This window comes from Pongo pygmaeus, chromosome 2 (assembly GCF_028885625.2).
Source record: "Pongo pygmaeus isolate AG05252 chromosome 2, NHGRI_mPonPyg2-v2.0_pri, whole genome shotgun sequence".
Taxonomy (NCBI): Eukaryota; Metazoa; Chordata; class Mammalia; order Primates; family Hominidae; genus Pongo; species Pongo pygmaeus.
Genome location: NC_085930.1, coordinates 96,010,429 through 96,033,570, shown reverse-complemented (window position 1 = coordinate 96,033,570; position 23,142 = coordinate 96,010,429). Strand labels below are relative to the sequence as shown.

At 40.2% G+C, this 23,142-nt stretch overlaps 1 protein-coding gene across 1 annotated transcript in view; it reads right to left on the bottom strand.

Annotated features, from left to right (window-relative positions):
- Nucleotides 1-23,142, bottom strand: part of DNAH12 (dynein axonemal heavy chain 12) — a 269,687-nt gene that overhangs the window by 191,465 nt on the left and 55,080 nt on the right. Inside the window, exons 12-15 of the mRNA XM_063661044.1 lie at nt 22,922-23,078; nt 22,190-22,281; nt 12,209-12,387; nt 3,157-3,292 (exon numbers count right to left, since the gene is read on the bottom strand). Coding sequence (XP_063517114.1) covers nt 3,157-3,292; nt 12,209-12,387; nt 22,190-22,281; nt 22,922-23,078 — 564 coding nt within the window. The remainder of the gene's footprint in view (nt 1-3,156; nt 3,293-12,208; nt 12,388-22,189; nt 22,282-22,921; nt 23,079-23,142) is intronic.

Genomic DNA, 23,142 nt, shown 5'->3' with positions numbered 1-23,142 from the left:
TGCAATAAAAAATGATAAAGGGGATATCACCACCGATCCCACAGAAATACAAACTACTATCAGAGAATACTACAAACACCTCTATGAAAATAAACTAGAAAATCTAGAAGAAATGGATAAATTCCTCGACACATACACCCTCCCAAGACTAAACCAGGAAGAAGTTGAATCTCTGAATAGACCAATAACAGGCTCTGAAATTGAGGCAATAATTAATAGCTTACCAACCAAAAAAAGTCCAGGACCAGATGGATTCACAGCCGAATTCTACCAGAGGTACAAGGAGGAACTGGTACCATTCCTTCCAAAACTATACCAATCAACAGAAAAAGAGGGAATCCTCCCTAACTCATTTTATGAGGCCAGCATCATCCTGATATCAAAGCCTGGCAGAGAAACAACAAAAAAAGAGAATTTTAGACCAATATCCCTGATGAACATCGATGCAAAAATCCTCAGTAAAATACTGGCAAAGCAAATCCAGCAGCACATCAAAAAGCTTATCCACCATGATCAAGTGGGCTTCATCCCTGGGATGCAAGGCTGGTTCAACATACGCAAATCAATAAATGTCATCTAGCATATAAACAGAACCAATGACAAAAACCATATGATTATCTCAATAGATGTAGAAAAGGCCTTTGACAAAATTCAACAGCCCTTCATGCTAAAAACTCTCAATAAATTAGGTATTGATGGGATGTATCTCAAAATAGTAAGAGCTATCTATGACAAACCCACAGCCAATATCATACTGAATGGGCAAAAACTGGAAGCATTCCCTTTGAAAACTAGCACAAGACAGGGATGCCCTCTCTCACCACTCCTATTCAACATAGTGTTGCAAGTTCTGGCCGGGGCAATCAGGCAGGAGAAGGAAATAAAGGGTATTCAATTAAGAAAAGAGGAAGTCAAATTGTCCCTGTTTGCAGATGACATGATTGTATATCTAGAAAACCCCATTGTCTCAGCCCAAAACCTCCTTAAGCTGATAGGCAACTTCAGCAAAGTCTCAGGATACAAAATCAATGTGCAAAAATCACAAGCATTCTTATACACCAATAACAGACAAACAGAGAGCCAAATCATGAGTGAACTCCCATTCACAATTGCTTCAAAGAGAATAAAATACCTAGGAATCCAACTTACAAGGGACGGGAAGGACCTCTTCAAGGAGAACTACAAACCACTGCTCAATGAAATAAAAGAGGATACAAACAAATGGAAGAACATTCCATGCTCATGGGTAGGAAGAATCAATATCGTGAAAATGGCCATACTGCCCAAGGTAATTTATAGATTCAGTGCCATCCCCATCAAGCTACCAATGACTTTCTTCACAGAATTGGAAAAAACTACTTTAAAGTTCATATGGAACCAAAAAAGAGCCTGCATCGCCAAGTCAATCCTAAGCCAAAAGAACAAAGCTGGAGGCATCACGCTACCTAACTTCAAACTATACTACAAGACTACAGCAACCAAAACAGCATGGTACTGGTACCAAAACAGAAATATAGATCAATGGAACAGAACAGAGCCCTCAGAAATAATGCCACATATCTACAACCATCTGATCTTTGACAAACCTGACAAAAACAAGAAATGGGGAAAGGATTCCCTATCTAATAAATGGTGCTGGGAAAACTGGCTAGCCATATGTAGAAAATTGAAACTGGATCCCTTCCTTACACCTTATACGAAAATCAATTCAATATGGATTAAAGACTTAAATGTTAGACCTAAAACTATAAACCCCTAGAAGAAAACCTAGGCAATACCATTCAGGACATAGGCATGGGCAAGGACTTCATGTCTAAAACACCAAAAGCAATGGCAACAAAAGCCAAAATTGACAGATGAGATCTAATTAAACTAAAGAGCTTCTGCACAGCAAAAGAAACTACCATCAGAGTGAACAGGCAACCTACAGAATGGCAGAAAATTTTTGCAATCTACCCATCTGACAAAGGGCTAATATCCAGAATCTACAATGAACTCAAACAAATTTACAAGAAAAAAACAAACAACTCCATCAAAAAATGGGCAAAGGATATGAACAGACACTTCTCAAAGGAAGACATTTATGCAGCCAAAAACACATGAAAAAATGCTCATCATCTCTGGCCATCAGAGAAATGCAAATCAAAACCACAATGAGATACCATCTCACACCAGTTAGAATGGCGATCATTAAAAAGTCAGGAAACAACAGGTGCTGGAGAGGATGTGGAGAAATAGGAACACTTTTACACTGTTGGTGGGACTGTAAACTAGTTCAACCATTGTGGAAGTCAGTGTGGCGATTCCTCAGGGATCTAGAACTAGAAATACCATTTGAGCCAGCCATCCCATTACTGGGTATATACCCAAAGGACTATAAATCATGCTGCTATAAAGACACATGCACACGTATGTTTATTGCGGCACTATTCACAATAGCAAAGACTTGGAACCAACCCAAAGGTCCAACAATGATAGACTGGATTAAGAAAATGTGGCAATATACACCATGGAATACTATGCAGCCATAAAAAATGATGAGTTCATGTCCTTTGTAGGGACATGGATGAAACTGGAAATCATCATTCTCAGCAAACTATCGCAAGGACAAAAAACCAAACACCGCATGTTCTCACTGATAGATGGGAATTGAACAATGAGAACACACGGACACAGGAAGGGGAACATCACATTCTGGGGCCTGTTGTGGGGTGGGGGGAGGGAGGAGGGATAGCATTAGGAGATATACCTAATGCTAAATGACGAGTTAATGGGTGCAGCACACCAACATGGCACATGTATACGTATGTAACTAACCTGCACGTTGTGCACATGTACCCTAGAACTTAAAGTATAATAATAATTAAAAAAAAGCTGTGCAACATTGAAAAAAAAAGAAATTCAAAGCTAAAATTACTGTAAAAATCAACTGGAAACCTCTAGAGGAGGACAGGGGAGAAGGAGAGGCATGGTGATCAGAAAGTTATATGCAGAGTCCTGGGGTGTTGACAATATCCTATTTCTTGGCCTAGGTGGTGGCAATATAACCACTCAATTTACAACTATTTGTGTAACTATATATTTTACACATCTTCACTCTGAAAATCATATTTCACAATGAAAACAAACCAAAATATGCAAATTAAAATTTCTTACCTGGATCCTTAAAATCAACTCTTCGATTCCTACAGTCCGGGCTTTTTCTACATAAGATATCAGATCCATCATCTCTTCTGTTGTTTCAGGGACTTTTAATGCATGTTCTTTAATTGCTTCAAATTCACTGCAAATACTGACATAATACTCCGCTTTAATAGACTTACGTTAATTAATGTTATATCATATTCAATAAATGTGTGTTATGACGATTACTATAAAATAAGAACTATGATATCCTAAAAATAATTGCTTGATTCACTAAGGTATCTTAAAAATATTTAAGCTTGGCCAGGCGCAGTGGCTTACACCTGTAATCATAGCACTTTGAGAGGCCAAGGCAGGCAGATCACTTGAGCTCAGGAGTTCAAAACCAGCCTGTGCAAAGTGGTGAAACCCTGTCTCTACAAAAAAAAAAAAAATAAATACAAAAATGAGCTTGGCATGGTGGCACATGCCTGTAGTCCCAGCTACTTGGGAAGCTAAGGCAGGAAGATCACTTGAGCTTGGGAGGTTGAGCTACAGTGAGCCATGATTGCATCGTTGCACTCCAGTCTGGGTGACAGAGTGAGACCCTGTCTCAAAAAAAAAAAAAAATAAGCTTATCTGCTATAACTCAGTATATACTATATGTCAATAAAACCTACAAAATTAAGGTAATATTTACATGCAAAATTATGGCATATTAGAAAAAAATTTTAGCGACCTCTTCAACTCTCTTAAATACCCAGGTAACATTCATATTTCTGGGTTGTTGTAACACAATAATGAATGCAAAGGGCCTAGCACATAGTACACTCTATTTACTGATAACTATAATCATTAGTACAATTATTAGTTTTATTATTATTAGTGCCTCTTGTGAAACATGACAGTACAGAAAGTAAACAGATCAAACCCTCAAACCCTTATACACAGTTTCTTTAATTAACAGTCCTCTTAGAATATCCCATGTAGGATATGAACCTAGATATCCTACAGCATTATTCAACTAAAGTTATATTTCATAGAATTTTTTCCTGTGCTTTAAAATATCTGGGCCAAACTAATCTTTGGTAAAGCATACAAAAACATAAATTGGGGAAAGGACACCCTATTCAATAAATAGTGCTGGGAAACCTGAATAGCCACAGGATCCCCATCTCTCACCTTACACAAAAATCTCCTCAAGACAGATCAAAGACTTAAATCCGAGACCTGAAACCAGAAAAATTCTAGAAAATAACATCAGAAAAAAGCTTCTGGACATTGGCCTAGGCAAAGAATCCATGACTAAGACCTCAAAAGCAAACACAACAAAAACAAAAATAAATAAACGGGACCTAATTAAACTAAAAAGCTTCTGCACAGCAAAAGAAATAATCAGCAGGGTAAACAGACAACCCACAGAGTGGGAGAAAATATTTGCAAACTCTGCCTCCAACAAAAGACTAGTATCCAGAATCCACAATGAACTCAAACAAATCATCAAGGAAAAAACAAATAATCTCATCCAAAAGTAGGCAAAGGACATGAATAGGCATTTCTTAAAAGAAGACAGCCAACAAACCTATGAAAAAATGCTCAACATAACTAATCATCAGGGAAATGCAAATTAAAACCACAGTGAGATACCACCTCACTCCTGCAGGAATGGCCATAATTTAAAAGTCAAAAAACAATAGATGTTGGCATGGATTTGGTGAAAAGGGAACACTTAAACTGCTTGTGAGAATGTAAATTAGTACAACCACTATGGAAAACAATATTGAGGTTCCTTAAAGAACTAAAAATAGAACTACCATTCAATCAAGCAATCCCACTACTAGGTATCTACCCAAAGGAAAAGAAGTCATGAAAAAGACATCTGCACAAGCATGTTTATTAGCAGTACAGTTCACAATTGCAAAGATATGGAACCAACCAAAGTGCCCATCGACCAATAAGTGGATAAAGAAAATGTGGTATATAGACACCATGGAATACTACTTAGCCATAAAAAGGAATGAAATAATGTCCTTTGCTGTAACTTGGATGGAGCTGGAGGCCATTATTCTTTTCTTTTTGTTTTTTTTCTGAGACAGAGTCTCACTCTGTTGCCCAGGCTAGAGTGCAGTGGCGTGATACACCACAACCTCCACCTCCAGGTTCAAGCCATTCTCCTGCCTCAGCCTCCCGAGTAGCTGGGATTACAGGTGCGTGCCACCACGCCCAGCTAATTTTTGTATTTTGAGTAGAGATGGGGTTTCACCATGTTGGCCAGGCTGGTCTTGAACTCCTGACCTCGTGATCCACCTGCTTCAGCCTCCCAAAGTGCTGGAATTACAGGCATGAGCCACCACACCCGGCTGGAGGCCATTATTCAAAGTGAAGTAACTCAGGAATGGAAAACCAAATATCGTATATTCTCACTTATAAGTGGGAGCTAGGCTATGAGGACGCAAAAGAGTAATATAATGGACTTCGGGGACTCGGTGTGGGGAAGGCTAAGAGGCAGGTGAAGGGTAAAAGACTACATATTGGTACAGTGTACACTACTTGAGTGATGGGTACACTAAAATCTCAGAAATCACCACTAAATAACTTACCTGCTAGGCGTGGTGGCTCACACCTGTAATCTCAGCACTTTGGGAGGTCCAGGAGGGTAGATCACTTGAGGTCAGAAGTTCGAGACCAGCCTGACCAACATGATGAAACCCCATCTCTACTAAAAATACAAAATTAGCCAGGCATGGTGGCACATGCCTGTAGTCCCAGCTACTTGGGGGGCTGAGGAGATTCCAGGAGAATAGCTCGAACCTGGGAGGCAGAGGTTGCAGTAAGATGCCATCTCAAAAAAAAAAAGAATTTACCCATGTAACCAAACCACTTATACCCCCCAAAACTATTGAAATTTTAAAAATTAAAATTAATTTTTTCTTTAAGAAAAAAATATCTAGCCCAGGCACAGAGGCTCACGCTTGTAAACCCAGTACTTTGGGAGGCTGAGGTAGGAGGATCTCTTGAGCCCAGGAGGTTGAAATCAGCCTAGGCAACATGGCAAAACCATGTCTCTATTAAATTTTTTTTTAATTTTAAGTAAGAAATAGAAATCTGTATTGTCATTCTATTACTAGAAATATCAGGAAAAAACCATGTAAAAACAAAGTGTAAAAGAGGTAAATGATTTTTTAGTTCATGCAGGAATTCGGAGAAATATGTGGGAAATTATACTTGCTCATTCACTCATTTAATAAATAGCTGAGTACCTACAGTATGCTAAGGAAAATTCTAAACATTGTAAATATAGCAGCAAATGAGACCTTGCCCTCATAAAGCTTGTATTGAAGCTGATGAGAGAGACAAAAGCACACAAATATGTACACTGTTAGGTAGCAAAAAAAAATGCTGAGGATTCCTTGAGCCCAGGAGTTCAACACGGAAGTGAGCTATAATTGTGCTACTGCACTTCGGTCTGGGCAACATAGTAAGACCCCGTCTCTAAAGAAAAAAAAAAAGCTATGAAGAAAAATAAAGCAACATAAAAGGAAAAAGAATGATGGAGTGTCAAGAAGCAGCCACTATTTTATACAGAGGGGCCAGAGAAGGCCTTTCTAGGGAGGTGATATTCAAGGTGAGGGGAAAAAACAAATGAGTTGTTCAAATACCAAGAAAAGAGATTCCAGGAAGAAAAACCAGCAAGGACAACGGCCATAAGGTGGTAATAAGCTTGGCATACTTTAGGAATGGCAAACGAAGTTGAAGTGGTGAGCAGGAATCAGATCATGTAGGACTTTATAGTTAATTATCGAATATCAGAAATACAGGAGGAATGTGGCCAGGCACAGTGGCCCACACCTATAATCCCAACACTTTGGGAGGCTGAGGAGGGAGGATCACTTGAGTCCAGGAGTTTGAGACCAGCCTAGGCAACATGGCAAGACCTTGTCTCTAATAGGAAGGAAGGAAGAAAGAAAGGGAGGGAGGGAGGGAGGAAGAAAGAGAAAGAGAAAGAAAAAGAAAGAAAGAAAGAAAGAAAGAGGAAGAAAGAAAGAGCGAGCAAGCATTAATGTGGATAATGCAAAAAGACAGATAATCCTCCTGGGGATCATCTTGCTAGCACAGAATCTGAGTCCTTTGGGCAGAGATACTTCAGCAAAAGAAAAGGAGGCAAACAAAATGATGAGAGCAAGATGGCCCAAACAGATGCTAAACCAAACGGTGAAGTAAGCAGATTGCTCTTCAGTGACCTTGTACTTAACCTAGTGGCAAACATTTCCTCCTTTTGATGTTATCTAAAGTACAGAATTTAAACAGAATGGAATCAAAGAATAAACTAGGTGAAGGAAACTGGATAAATTTTCAGCTGCTTTTATATCATAGGTTTATAATAAGATAATTATTTTGTGAGAAGTATGGAATTTTCCAGAAAAATCACAGATACTACAAAAATAAATACCAAAAAATTATGTTAAACATAAACTTATAGTTTTGTGTGTGTGTGTGTGTGTGTGCTTGCAAATTTAATGAATGCTTAAGCCACTGAAAATGTTAATGAGAGATAACTGGAATACGAATGAAAGGGAAGTCAATTATATCCAAGTTGAAGAAAGCCAAGATTCTATTTTAGAGCTCTTTACTGCTCCTTTATTTCCTGTTTATTATTATTATTTTTTGAGACCGAGTCTTGCTCTGTTGGCCAGGCTGGAGTGCAGTGGCACGATCTCAGCTCACTGCAACCTCTGCCTCCCAGGTTCAAGTGATTCTCGTGCCTCCCGAGTAGCTGGGATTACAGGTGCCCGCCGCCTCCCCTGGCTAATCTTTGTATTTTTAGTGGAGACGGGGTTTCACCATGTTGGCAGCTGGTCTCGAACTCCTGACCTCAGGTGATCCGCCCACCTCAGCCTCCCAAAGTGCTGGGATTACAGGCGTGAGCCACTGTGCCTGGCCTTCTTTTTTGTTTAAAATGAGGTATAATGAGGTAGACTTTACATGTAGTTAAATAGATAAAGTCACCTTTTTTAGTGTGCAATTCTATGTGTTTTGACAAATGCATACAGTTGTATAACCACCACCAAAATTAAGATATAAAACAGTTCCATTACTCCTCAAAATTCCCTCATTCCCCTTGTGATTAACTTCCCCTCCCAACTGTCGGTGGCAATTGATGTTTTTCTTTCCTTTTGATAATCTTTTTATTGTGACTTTAAGTTTGTTGAGCTTTTTAGATTAATGAATATTAGTATAGATTAATGTTTTTCATCAAATTTGGGACATCTTCTATATTTTACTTGCCCCACTCTCTTTGTTTTATCTTCTGGTACTCCCCTTCCATGTATATTGGCACACTTGATGGTGCCATATAGTACGCTGAGGCCCTGTTCATTTTTCTTTGTTTTTTTTAATTAAGTATTTATTGATCATTCTTGGGTGTTTCTCGGAGAGGGGGATGTGGCAGGGTCATAGGATAATACTGGAGAGAAGGTCAGGAGATAAACACATGAACAAAGGTCTCTGGTTTTCCTAGGCAGAGGTCCCTTCGGCCTTCTGCAGTGTTTGTGTCCCTGGGTACTTGAGATTAGGGAGTGGTGATGACTCTTAAAGAGCATGCTGCCTTCAAGCATCTGTTTAACAAAGCACATCTTGCACCGCCCTTAATCCATTTAACCCTGAGTTGACACAGCACATGTTTCAGAGAGCACTGGGCTGGGGAAAGGCCATAGATCAACAGCATCCCAAGGCAGAAGAATTTCTCCTAGTCAGAACAAAATGGAGTCTCCTATGCCCACCTCTTTCTACTCAGACACAGCAACAATCTGATCTCTCCTTCCTTTCCCCACACTTCCCCCCTTTCTTTTCAACAAAACCGCCATCATCCTCATGGCCCGCTCCCGATGGTCGCTGTCTCTTCGGAGCTGTTGGGTACACCTCCCAGACAGGGCGGCCGGGCAGAGGCGCTCCTCACCTCCCAGACAGGGTGGCCGGGCAGAGGCGCTCCTTACATCCCAGACGATGGGCGGACGGGTAGAAGCGCTCCTCACCTCCCAGGCGGGGCGGCCAGGCAGAGGCGCTTCTCACTTCCCAGATGGGGCGGCCGGGCAGAGAAGCTCCTCACCTCCCAGAGGGGGCGGCCAGGCAGAGGCGCTCCTCACTTCCTCCCAGACGGGGTGGCAGCCAGGCAGAGGCGCTCCTCACCTCCCAGACGGGGCGGCCGGGCAGAGACGCTCCTCACCTCCCAGACGGGGCGGCCAGGCAGAGGCGCTCCTCACTTCCTCCCAGACGGGGTGGCAGCCAGGCAGAGGCACTCCTCACCTCCCAGACGGGGCGGCCGGGCAGAGGCGCTCCTCACTTCCCAGACAGGGCAGCCAGGCAGAGGTGCTCCTCACATCCCAGATGGGGCGGCCGGGCAGAGGTCCTCCTCACTTCCCAGACGGGGCGGCCGGGCAGAGGCGCTCCTCACTTCCTCCCAGACGGGGTGGCAGCCAGGCAGAGGCGCTCCTCACTTCCCAGACGGGGCGGTCGGGCAGAGGTGCTCCTCACTTCCCAGATGGGGCGGCCAGACAGAGGCGCTCCTCACATCCCAGACGGGGCGGCCAGGTAGAGGCGCTCCTCACTTCCCAGACGGGGCGGCCAGGCAGAGGCGCTCCTCACTTCCTCCCAGACGGGGCTGCCGGGCAGAGGCGCTCCTCACCTCCCAGCCGGGGCGGCCGGGCAGAGGCGCTCCTCACATCCCAGACGATGGGCGGCCGGGCAGAGACGCTCCTCACATCCCAGACGATGGGTGGCCGGGCAGAGACGCTCCTCACTTCCTAAACGGGATGGCGGCCAGGCAGAGGCACTCCTCACCTCCCAGACGGGGCGGCTGGGCAGAGGAGCTCCTCACATCCCAGACGATGGGTGGCCAGGCAGAGACGCTCCTCACTTCCTAGACGGGGTGGCGGCGGGGCAGAGGCTGTAATCCTAGCACTTTAGGAGGCCAAGGCAGGCGGCTGGGAGGTGGAGGCTGTAGCGAGCCGAGATCGCCACTGCACTCCAGCCTGAGCAACATTGAGCATTGAGTGAGCGAGACTCCGTCTGCAATCCCAGCACCTCGGGAGGCCGAGGCGGGCAGATCACTCGAGGCCAGGAGCTGGATACCAGCCCGGTCAACACCGCGAAACCCCATCTCCACCAAAAATACAAAGACCAGTCAGGCATGGCGGCGCGCGCCTGCAATCCCAGGCACTCTGCAGGCCGAGGCAGGAGAATCACAGGAGCCCGAGGCAGGGAGGTTGCAGCGAGCCGAGATCTCGGCAGTACAGTCCAGCTTTGGCAACAGAGGGAGACCGAAAAAAGGAGAGGGAGACGGGAGAGGGAGACGGGAGAGGGAGAGGGAGACGGGAGAGGGAGACGGGAGAGGGAGACGGGAGAGGGAGACGAGAGAGGGAGACGGGAGAGGGAGACGGGAGAGGGAGAGGGCTTTTTTTTTTTTTTTTTTTTTTAACTAACTATGGCATTGTCATTGTTGTTACTCATCAGGATGGTTACAACTCTCAAGAAAGGGAAAGGTCTAATACTTTACCCTCTTTGATATCTTCTCGTGTAGTATACTTTTATACAGAATATGCCTGATAAATTTGACTTCTGACTGTCATATATTTGCTTATTCAATTTAAGATATTTATTGGGCTCCTATTCTATGCCAAGCAAGGTGCTAGATATTTTACAAATGTTATCTGTTATCCTAATATTAGTCCTGCGAGGAAGGTACTCTTTTTCTTTTTGTTTTTGTTTGTTTGTTTGTTTTTCAGATGGAGTCTCGCACTGTAGCCCAGGCTGGAGTGCAGTGGCGCCATCTCGGCTCACTGCAACCTCCGCCTCCCGGGTTTAAGCGATTCTCCTGCCTCAACCTCCTGAGTAGCTGGGATTACAGGCGCCTGCCACCACACCCAGCTAATTTTTTGTATTTTTAGTAGAGACGGGGTTTCACTATGTTGGCCAGGTTGGTCTCGAACTCCTGACCTTGTGATTCGCCCTTCTTGGCCTCCCAAAGTGCTGGGATTACAGGCGTGAGCCACCGCGCCTGCCTGGAAGGTACTATTTTTCATAGTTGACACAGTAGGAAACTGAGGCTCAGGAAAATTAAGTAGCTTGCCCAGAGTTATGGAACTAGTTAATGGCAATCAGTATTCAAATTCATGTCTTTCTGATTCCAAAGCATGCAATTTTTTCACTTTGCTTCCGGGAAAATAAACATAATAGTTAACATTTATTGAGTACCATGTGCCAGGCAGTGTGCTAGGTGCTATACATACATTAGTTTTCATCTTTACAGAAGTTACAAGCTTTTCTGGGGACACACGGATAACAAATGAGTTCAATAAATTGGATGATGAATTGGTTGAGCACTGGGTGAACAAACCACAGGACATAGTCCCTGTCTAAAAGGCAAAGTTGCTTCTTAGCTGTGTTTACCACAGCAGGCCCGATGTGGCATGGTCTTCCCACTTTTTCAAGAAAGGTAAGAAATCCAAAGAGTGTGTGTGTGTGTGCACGCACGTGCATGTGTGTGTGTCTGTGTGTACTCCTAATTTTAAAATGATGGTAGCAAGTCCAAAATCTGTTTAAACAAAATAAAACACAGGGTGAAACAAGCAAAACACATCTACATGACACACTCAGGTAGCAGGCCACTAGTTTATGAATCCAATTTTATAGCCACCCTGAAAAGTAGGTATTACTGTCTCCATTTTACAGATGAGAAAAATAAGCTTGGTGATACAATAAGTAAATATTGGGGTCAAGGATGATCCCAGATCTGCCCAAAATCACCAAAAGTCTACAATCTTATTATCATGTAACCTGTACCTGAATCTGGTTTATTTCCATTTCTTTTTTTAAAAATCCTGGGTTACATTTTAAAAAGTATCAAACAATATCAAACAAAAAGAACCCAGCCCAATGGGACTACAAAGGCACCTCTATAGGAGGCAGCTATGGAGAAAAAATTATAAGTACTTACATATTTTAAGCTTTTGTTTTTAAACAAGAGTTACTTTAGCAAAATACTTCTTTTAGCCATATAATTCTGAGCTTGGGAATTAATTCTACTTACCATTCATTTTCTTTTCTATATTTTGAAGCTATGTCATTTAATAATATGTTTGCAAAGGCTTTTGCTTTATTTGTCAGGCCTGTCTTCAAATCTTCACAATCCAAACGCACCATAGGGTAATGAATCCACTGAGGCAAAAGCATTATTTCTGAGGCAAGACTGAAAAATTTTTCTATAAACTTGAAAAAAAGTGTTCAAATGAAAAAAAAGTTTAGAACTTTCAGTGATTTTATAATATTGTATTGTTATGAAAGTCTTAATTATATAATATAAATACAACTTTATTTCTTTTTTGCTAAGTGACTAAAATTTTTTCCCTTGTTGCAGACATATTTTTTTCACCTATTCTTTCATTAAGGAATTTGTCAATCTACCAGTAAATATCTAATACGATACCATTCACAGTATCAAAATCTGAACATATCACAAGGTAAAATTTCCCTCAATAATTATTTTTTAAAACTATCCCCAGAGTCAACCCATTTCTCTGTTTAGAAACAAACTTACATCATGTAACAATTTGCATAGTGGATAAATATTTGCTTTTGCCATTACTGATAGCTCATTAAAGATCCTATTTTTTTTCACTTTACGTCCACATGGTGAAGGATTCTAATTCAACCTTTAGGAAAAATACATATATATAAGGAACTTATTGGTTTTTGTCAAAATACTCCAAGCCAGGCATGATGGTTTGAGCCTATAATCCCAGCTACTGTTAGGAGGCCTGAGGTGGGAGGATTGCTTGAGCCCAGGAGTTTGAGGCTGCAGTCAGCTATGATGGCACCCTGCATTCCAGGCTGGGTGACAGGGTAAGACCCTATCTGTTAAAAATATAATGATAATAATCCAGGAACAGATGCTCTGCAATTACCAAGATCCAAGATATTGGAATGTATGTCAACTTCTTAGTACCCAAACACTGGGGTAAGTTTTTAAAATTAAACAAAGTAGTATCAAGAAAATCTGACAAGATATGTTGTACTTGGTAAAAGTGAAACACACTTACCAACTTTGGACAAACTTTGACTTAATTTCACAATCCACCTTTAATGTTTCTATCTGCCTTCCTTCTCACTCGATCTCTACTCTCTACCGAAATGGCCTGTTCCTTTTATTCTTCCTTCAGGAGAACTTTCCTTCACGTTACTCTCTCTCAATGCTGTCCTATTTTTCTAGAGTATCTAGGATGTGGTGAATTGGGTTTAAATTTTTCAGTGTTCAAGGGGGAAGATAATAATTAATTGATTCAGAGACTATCTTAAGCATCTGCCTTGTTCTTGGTTGGAAATACACCAAATAGGCCAGGTGCGGTGGCTCACGCCTGTAATCCCAGCAGTTTGGGAAGCCGAGGCGGGTGGATCCCCTGAGGGCAGGAGTTCAAGACCAGCCTGGCCAACATGGTGAAGCCCCGTCTGTACTAAAAATACAAAAATTTGCTGAGTGTGGTGGCACATGCCTGTAATGCCAGCTACTCAAGAGGCTGAGAATCGCTTGAACCTGAGAGGTAGAGATTGCAGTGAGCTGAGATCACACCACTGCACTCCAGCCTGGAAGACAGAGTGAGACTCTATCTCAAAAAAAAAAAAAAAAAAAAAACCACCAGATAAAGGGTAGATAGAACTCATGGCATTGAAAAAAGATGAATATGGATAAATTTTACCATGATGAAAGAAGAAAAACACAAAAGAATATATACAGTATAATACCTTTCATACAAACTTACCATGGACAAAACTAAACTATATTATTTAAGTATACACACATAGGTGGTAAAACCATAAAGGAAAGCAAGAAATGTCAGAGTAATAGTTACCAATAAAGACAGAAGAAAGTTATAATTGGGGAGAGGCACGTGGTGGCTTCTGGGTGTTGCAAAGTTCTCATTCTTAAGCTACATGGTTATTACCACCTAGGTTATAATTACCTATCAATGTATACATATGTACTATGTATGTTATATTTCACAATTATATTAAATTTTTTCATGGAACATTTTAAACGTACAAAAATAGGTAAAATGTACTCATTATCCAGTTTCAACAATTAGCAACTCATGACCAATCTTTTTTTAACTATACTCCTAACTACTCCCCTGTCCTGTTTTATTTTTACACAAATCACAAGCGTCTTATAAATTCATCTGTATAAGCCAGGCATGATGGCTCATGCCTGTAAACCCCCAGCACTTTGGGAGACTGAGACAGGAGGATTGCTTGAAGCCAGGAGTTCAAGATCAGCCTGAGCAACATAGGGAAACCCTCATCTCTACAAAAAAAAATAATAAATTTTTAAAAATTAGCCAGCCAGCTTGGGCAACATGGTGAAACCGTATCTCTACAAAAAATACAAAAATTAGCCAGGTGTTGTGGCGTGTGCCTGTAGTCTCAGCTGTTCAGAAGGCTGAGGTGGGAGGAACACTTGAGCCCAGAAGGCGGAGGCTGCGCTGAGCTGTGATCACACCACTGCACTCCAGCCTGAGTGACTGAGACTCTGTCAATAAAAAAAAAAAAAAAAAAAAAATTAGACGGGCATGGTGGCACACGCCTTTAATCCTTGCTACTTAGGAGGCTGAGGTGGAAGGATCACTTGAGCCCAGGAACTTGAGGCTGCATTGAGCTATGCTCACATCACCGCACTCCAGCCTGGACAACAGAGACCCTGTCTCTAAAAAAATAAATAAATAATAGGCCGGGAGTGGTGGCTCAGGCCTATAATCTCAGCACTTTGGGAGGCTGAGGCGGGCAGAGCACCTGAGGTCAGGAGTTCGAGACCAGCCTGACCAACATGGAGAAACCGCGTCTCTACTAAAAATACAAAATTAGCTGGGCGTGGTGGTGCATGCCTGTAATCCCAGCTACTCGGGAGGCTGAGACAGGAGAATTGCTTGAACCCAGGAAGCAGAGGTTGTGGTGAGCTGAGATTGCACCATTGCACTCCAGCCTGGGCAACAAGAGCGAAACTCCGACTCAAAAAATAAATAAATAAATAAATAAATAAATAAATAATAAATAAGTTCATCTGTACAGATGTTACAGTTCATCATTCTTAAATTTCCCCCAAAATAGGCATACTAACCACAACTATAGTATATCAGAAACTGACAAAGAAATCCAGGAATATGTTACTAAATCTAAAAGTAAATTTTTAAATAGTTATATAAACTATCCCAACATTATTACAAAATCCTAGAAAATGTTACTACAAAATAATAGACCTAAGGAAATAATCATTTTCAAAGTTAATGAGGCCGGGTGCAGTGGCTCACACCTGTAATCCCAGCATTTTGGGAGGCCGAAGCAGGTGGATCATGATCAGGAGATTGAGACCATCCTGGCCAACATGGTGAAACCCTGTCTCTACTAAAAATACAAAAATTGGCCAGGTGTAGTGGTGGGCACCTGTAGTCTCAGCTACTCAGGAAGCTGAGGCAGGAGAATCGCTTGGGCCCAGGAGGCAGAGCTTGCAGTGAGTGGAGATGGCGCCACTGCACTCCAGCCTGGGCAACAGGGCGAGACTCCATCTCAAAAAAAAAACAAAAAAACAAAAACAAACAAAACTTTAATGAAACATATGCTTGGTCTTGATATTTAGGACTTATAGACACTACAGGTTATACCCAGACCACAAAAAATTTAGTTGGTAATTCATAGAACATTTATTGTGTCTATTCTCTGCATAGCACTGTATTGAGATATATGGTAAAATACAAATGAAAGAGAATACAGTTGGCCCTCTGTATCCATGGGTTCCATATATGCAGATTCAACTAATGGCAGATTGAAAATATTTGGAAAAAGCCATAAAAATAACAATAAAATAATTCAAATGAAAGACAATACAGTATAACTCTTTATATAGCATTTATATTGCATTAGGTATTATAAGTAATCTAGAGATAGTTTAAAGTATACTGGAGGATGTACATAAATTATATGCAAATACTATACCATTTTATATGAGACTTGAGCATCTGCAGATTTTGATATCTATAGAGGGGTCCTAGAACAAATACCTGCAGCTACCAAAATACAACTATATACCATCTCTGAATTTGTGAAAGTAATAATGCATTTATGCATTCACAAAATAGTTTCATGAACCCATAAAAACCAAATAAGGTAAAAAGTACGCATATTAGAAAAAAACACATAGTCATCTCAATAGATGCCAAAAAAGCATTAAACAAACTGGTCTAAAGGTAGTGAGTTACCTCATTTGATTGTTCACAGTCAATCACAGATGAAACTGCTTGTTCTACTCTTTCCCCTTTCTCACTATTGGGTACTTGACCAGTCAAAAAAGAAAAAAAAAAGCATTTAACGAAACCCAACACTCTTTCATGGTAAAAACACAAACTAGGAATAGAAGAGAACATCCTCAACTTTCATAAGGCATGTCTAGGAAAAACCTACAACTAATATTATACTTAATGATGAAAAAATGAACATTTCCCTCTAAGATCAAGAACAAGATAAGGGTGGTTCGTGCTTGTAATGCCAGAGCTTTGGGAGGCTGAGGCAGGAGGATCACTTGCATCCAGGAGTTTGAGACCAGCCTGAGCAATATAGTGAGACCCCCATCTCTACAAAAAATACTAAAATTAGCTGGGTGTGATGGCACACGTCTGTTGTTCCAGCTACTTGGGAGGCTGAGGTGGGAAGATTGCTTGAGCCAAGGAGGTCAAGGCAGCAGTGAGCAGGATTCTACCACTGCACTCCAGTCAGGGTAACAGAGTGAGACCCTGTCTAAAAAAAAAAAAAAAAAACAAACTTGTACTACATTGGCTGGGCACGGTGTCTCACGCCTATAATCCTGGCATTTTAGGAGGTTAAAGTGCATGGATTATTTGAGCCCAGGAGTTTCAGACCAACCTGGGCAACATAGTGAGACCTTGTCTCTACTAAAAGTAAAAAAAATAAAAATTTAGCCAGGTGTGGTGGCCTGTGCCTGTAGTCCCCAGTACTTGGGAGGCTGAGGTGGGAGGATCACGGGAGTCTGGGGGGTTGAGGCTGCAGTGAGCTGAGATCATACCACTGTACTCCAGCCTGGGCAACAGAGTGAGACTCTGTCTAAAACAAAACAAAACATTGTACTACAGGTACTTAGCCAGTGAAATTAGGCAAGAAAAATAAATAAAAGGAACTCAGATTAGAAAGGAAGTAAGACAATCACTATTACACATGACATGATGTTGTATACAGAAAATTCAGGGCCAAGCGTGGTAGCTCTCATCTGTAATCCCAGCACTTTGGGAGGCTGAGGCAGGCAGATCGCTTGAGCTCAGGAGTTTGAGATCAGCCTAGGCAACATGGTGAAACCCCTTCTCTACAAAAAATACAAAAGTTATCCCACCATAGTGGCATATGCCTGTATTCCCAGCTAGTCAGAAGACTAAGGCAGGAGGATCACTTGAGCCTAGAGGTTAAGGCTGCAGTGAGCTGTGACAGCACCACTACAATCCAGCCTGGGCGACAAAGCAAGACCCTGTCTCAAAAAAGAAAAAAAAATGTTACTAGAGATAAACAGAGATATTTTAAAATAATAAAAGGGTCAATCCATCAGAAAGATACGACATTTACACATATATTTGCACTTAATAACAGAGTACCAAAATATATGAAACACTAAATGACAGAAATAAATTATACTTTTTCAGTAGATTGATTGTATAATATGTGAATTACTTCTCAATAAAGTTGTTTTGTAAAATAAAAGCTAGAGTATTAGAATCAATAAAAAACTTCAGAATAAGAAATATAATCAGGGGCCAGACACGGTGGCTCACGCCTGTAATCCTAGCATTTTGGGAGGCCGAGGTGGGCAGATCACCTGAGGTCATGAGTTCGAGACCAGCATGGCCAACATGTTGAAACCCCGTGGCTACTAAAAATACAAAAAAATTAGCTGGGCGTGGTGGCGGGCACTTGTAATCCCAGCTACTCAGGAGGCTGAGGCAGGAGAATCACTTGAACTCAAGAGGTGGAGGTTTCAGGGAGCCGAGATCATGCCATTGTACTCTAGCCTGGGCGACAAGAGTGAGACTCCATTTCAAAATATATATATATATTTATATATTTTGTATATATTATATATATTTTTATGTATTTATATAATATATAAATATATAAATATTTCTTTCAAAGTTGTTATACCATTTACAGTCTCACCAGATTATATCTGCTGGTGAGATTATATATAAATATATAAATATTTTTATATATTTACATATTATATATTTTATATATTTTTTATATATTTTTATATATTTATATATTTTTAATCCCTGATTTTATATATATTTATATATATTTTTAAAAACATATATATATTTTATAAATATATATTTTAAAAAATATATATTTTAAAAATATATGAATATATTTATATATTTATATATTTATATTATTTTATATATTTATATATTTTAATCCCTGATTTTATATATATTTTTATATTTTTAATATATTTTTATATATATATATAAAAGATCAGGGACTTAAAAGATTATTTTATAATAATAAAGAATGTTCATCAAGAAAACATAACAATCCTAAATATCTATGTATCCAAAACCAGAAATTCAATAGCCTGTGGCAAACCAAATCCTATCAACGACCACTTGAGTGAACTTGGAATCATTCTGCCCCCAGTCAAACCTTCATGAGAACATAGCCCCAGATGACAGCTTGACTGCAACTTTATGAGAGACCTTGAACTACAGGGACCCAGCTGATCCAAGGCTGGATTCCTGACCCACAGATAGTATGAGATAATAAAGTTTGGTATTTTAAGGCACTAAATTTTGAGGGTAATTCAAGTTTATCCCAGGAAAACAACATTGGGTTAATATTTGAACATCAGTAAATATAATTCAAAATATTAACAGAAAAAAAGAGAAAATCCATATGATCAATAAATATATGCCAAAAAATACTTGACAAAATTCAGCACCCTCCCATGATAAAAACTCCTGGAAAACTTGGAATAGAAGGGAATTTCATCCACATGATAAAGGGCATCTACCAAAAACCCTACTCTTAATGTATTTAATGATGAAAATCTGAATATATTTCCCATAAGACCATAAACACAGCAAGGATGCCCTATCTCACCGCTGCTATGCAGCACTGTACTGTAAATAAAAACTGCTATTAAAAATACTATTTATGGCCAGGCGCAGTGGCTCATGCCTGTAATCCCAGCACTTTGGGAGGCCAAGGTGGGCGGATCACCTGAGGTCAGGAGTTCAAGACCAGCCTGGCCAACATGGCGAAACCCTGTTTCTACTAAAAATACAAAAATTAGTTGGGTGTGGTGGCACATTCCTGTAATCCCAGCTACTCGGGAGGCTGAGGCAGGAGAATTGCTTGAACTCAGGACGCAGAGGTTGCAGTGAGCCGAGATCACGCCATTGCACTACACCTGGGCAACAAGAGTGAAACTCTGTCTCAAAAAAAAAAAAAAAAAAAAAAAACTATTTATAAGAAAATCAAGTAAACCTGAAACATTTTAAGGGACAGATTTAGGAAAATATTTGCAAGAGCTGTACAATGCAAACTACAGCTACATTGCTGAGCGAAATTAAAGAAGGTCCAAATAAATTTAAATACATACTATGGTCATGTATTGAAAGCTTCTATTTCAAGACGGCAGCTCTTTCCAAATTGATTCAGAGATTCAACGGAATCCTAACCAAAATCCTAGCTGGCTTCTTTAGGAATTGATAGGTTGATTTTAAAATGTATATGGAAATGCAAAGCACCTAGAATAGTCAAAATAATTTTGGGAAAAGAACAAAGTGGGAGAACTTGCACTACTTGATTTTACAATTTACCATTAAACTACAGAAATCAAGGCAGCATGGTACTGGCATAAGAATAGATATATAAATCAATGGAAAATAGAGAATCCAGAAATAGACCCACAGATATAAGGTCAATTGATTTTCAACAAAGACGGCAAGATAATTTAATGAGGACAAGATAGTATTTTTGATATATGATGCTGGGGCAGCTGGATGTCCACATGAAAAACATCTGAACCACGACCCATATCCCACACCACATACAAAAGTTAACTTACAATGGGTCATAGACCTAAATGTGAAAGCCACAACTATAAAACTTCTAGACGATCACATGTGTTGTTTAGGGATTCTAAGAAAAGCTTCCAGATTAAAACAGGAACAAATCTTTATGATCATGGAGTAGGAAAGATTTCTTAGGACACAAAAAGTATGAACCTCAAAAGAAAAAAATTGATAGACTAGAATTAATTATAATTTAAAATGTCTGCTCTTTGAAAGACATTGTCATAAAAATAAAATGTCAAGTATATATATATATACTTCTTAAAAAAATTAGCCAGACATGGAGGTGTATGCTTCCAGTCTCAGCTACTTGGGAGGCTGAAGTGGAGGACTGCTTGAACCCGGGAGGTTAAGGCTGTAGTGAGCCATGATCATGCCACTGCACTCCAGCCTGGGCAATAGAGTGAGACCCTGTCTCAAAAAACAAAACAAAACTCCATATGTTTAAAATTTAAGATGTTAGAAAAATTAAAATGTATAAAGTATACATTAAAAAATCTAAACAGTCAATAGAAAGGGGGAAAATGAAGAAATATAAGGCCAGTTTTAACCAATAGAATAAGGTCCCTTGAGGAGGTAGGAATCTTTCTTCTTTCAATTGCCTTTTCCCCACTACTGTCAGAATTACCTTTTTTTTTTTGAGATGGGGCCTTACTCTGTTGCCCAGGCTGGAGTGCAGTGGCATGATCTCCACTCACTGCAACCTTCACCTCCCAGGTTCAAGTGATCCTACTCCTCAGCCCCTCTAGTAGCTAGGATTACAGGCATGGACCACCATGCTTGGCTAATTTTTGTATTTTTAGTAGAGACGGGGTTTCGCCATGTTGGCCAGGCTGGTCTCGAACTCCTGACCTCAGGTGATCCACCCGCCTCGGCCTCCTAAAGTGCTGAGATTGCAGGCGTGAGCTACTGCACCCAGCCCAGAATTATCTTTCCAAAACTCAGATCCAAATAGATTACTTCCATGGTGAAAAATCTTCAGAACAAAGTACAAACTCTTGAGCAAAGATACTCCGGGATTTTCCCATGTGGCTCCAACTTACATTTCTAACTTCATCATATTCTAAATCTTCCATGTACTGTGTCCCTGTTCCCTATTCTTTAACTATTTTCATTCATTTATATTCTCTGAACATCCTGGTTCATGCTACATCCCCTCCCTTCTCCACCTATAAAATCTATTTCAAAGCCTGACTCACATTTCACTTCTTGCATAATATCTTCACCAGTTTCCCAAAGCAAACAACACTTTGTCCGTATCTCTATTCCAGTACTTATCTCAATACTTTATAGTTGTTATTTCCGTGTCAGGCTTCCAGGCCAAATATAAGCTCCTGAAGACAGTGCTTATGTATTTTTTTTAAGAGAGGGTCTCGCCCTGTTGCCCAGCTGGAGTACAGTGGTGCAATCAGAGCTCACTGCAGCCTCAACCTCCTGGGCTCAAGTGATCCTCTTGCCTCAGCCTCCTGAGTAAGAAGGACTACAGGCATGCACCACCACACCTGGTTAATTTAAAAAAAAAAACCTTTCGTAGAGACACAGTCTCACTATGTTGCCCAGGCTGGTCTCAAATTCCTGGGCTCAAGCAATCCTCTTGCCTCGGCGTCTCAAAGTGCTGGGATTACAGGCATGAGCCACCATTCCCACCCTATCATTTATTTTTGCATCACCAAATCTTGTTAGGTGTCTGAATGTGATAAGGAAATTTTTATTGAATTAATAAATGAATAAATGAATGACTAAAGAAATTATAAGGTAAGACAATGAGTTTTACTGAAATGATATTTTAAATAAGAAATTCTATTTAAGCATTTACTTTTTAGAATGGAAAGATCCTAATGTTACAAAAAAATTCAAAATGCATTAATAAAAACAGAATTACCACTTACCTCTGTATATTCATCAAAAGTATGATCTTCTGTCTGAAAAGTCTCTATATTCTCAACAGCAGTCCCATCAAAGAGCCAATTATATTTTTCAACTGAAAATTAATAATCTAATGAAAATCTCAATAATACACTTTTTAGAAGATAAGACACTTTTTTATATGATCATGGAATGGGGAACCTACTCAATTAAATATTATTATTAATAGAGTATTAACATACATGATTTATTATATTTTAAGAAAATGGGTAGAATAAAAGCAAACCAAGTTAAACACAGACATTTTAAAACAAACGTAATAGAGTATTTGAGGCTTTTAAGAATAACTTAGGGGTACATATACACCAATTAATAGAAGATGTTGGTTAATAGAATGCCAAAGAATAACCATACATCCTGACCTCACACACACTTGAGGAGACTACAGACCAATAAAACTGAGCTACAGGCTCTTTGAAACTATTCTCAGAAATTACCTTGCTTTTACCCTTGAATTATTCCCAACATTTCTTCTCTCTGCCTTTGACTTTATCACCCTGCTCCAGTTCATATGCACCCTTTGGACTGGACAACAAAATGTATTGGGTTTGATTCTTGACTCTGCCAAAAGCTATGCCTATGCTCACTTCTGGCTCTCCCTGTTCTTTCATGGCAGCCCCAGACAAACAAACACCTGACCAAAGTCTAGCACAAATAAAATGATGACAAATGGTATAATATTATGTCATACACACCATATGTCTCATAATGCTTTCTTGCACCTTCTAAGTTCCGATGTACTGCTGCCTTCAGTGTATCAACAGCCCAGTGTAACACGTGTTCAGGAAGTTCTGTGTCAAGATTTACTGGTGTTGAAGTTCCTGATAGCCAAGAGGGGACGGTCTGGACATTCTAACACAAATAAAAATAATAACAATGTATACAATAAATATCTAACTGTATAATTAATCTATAT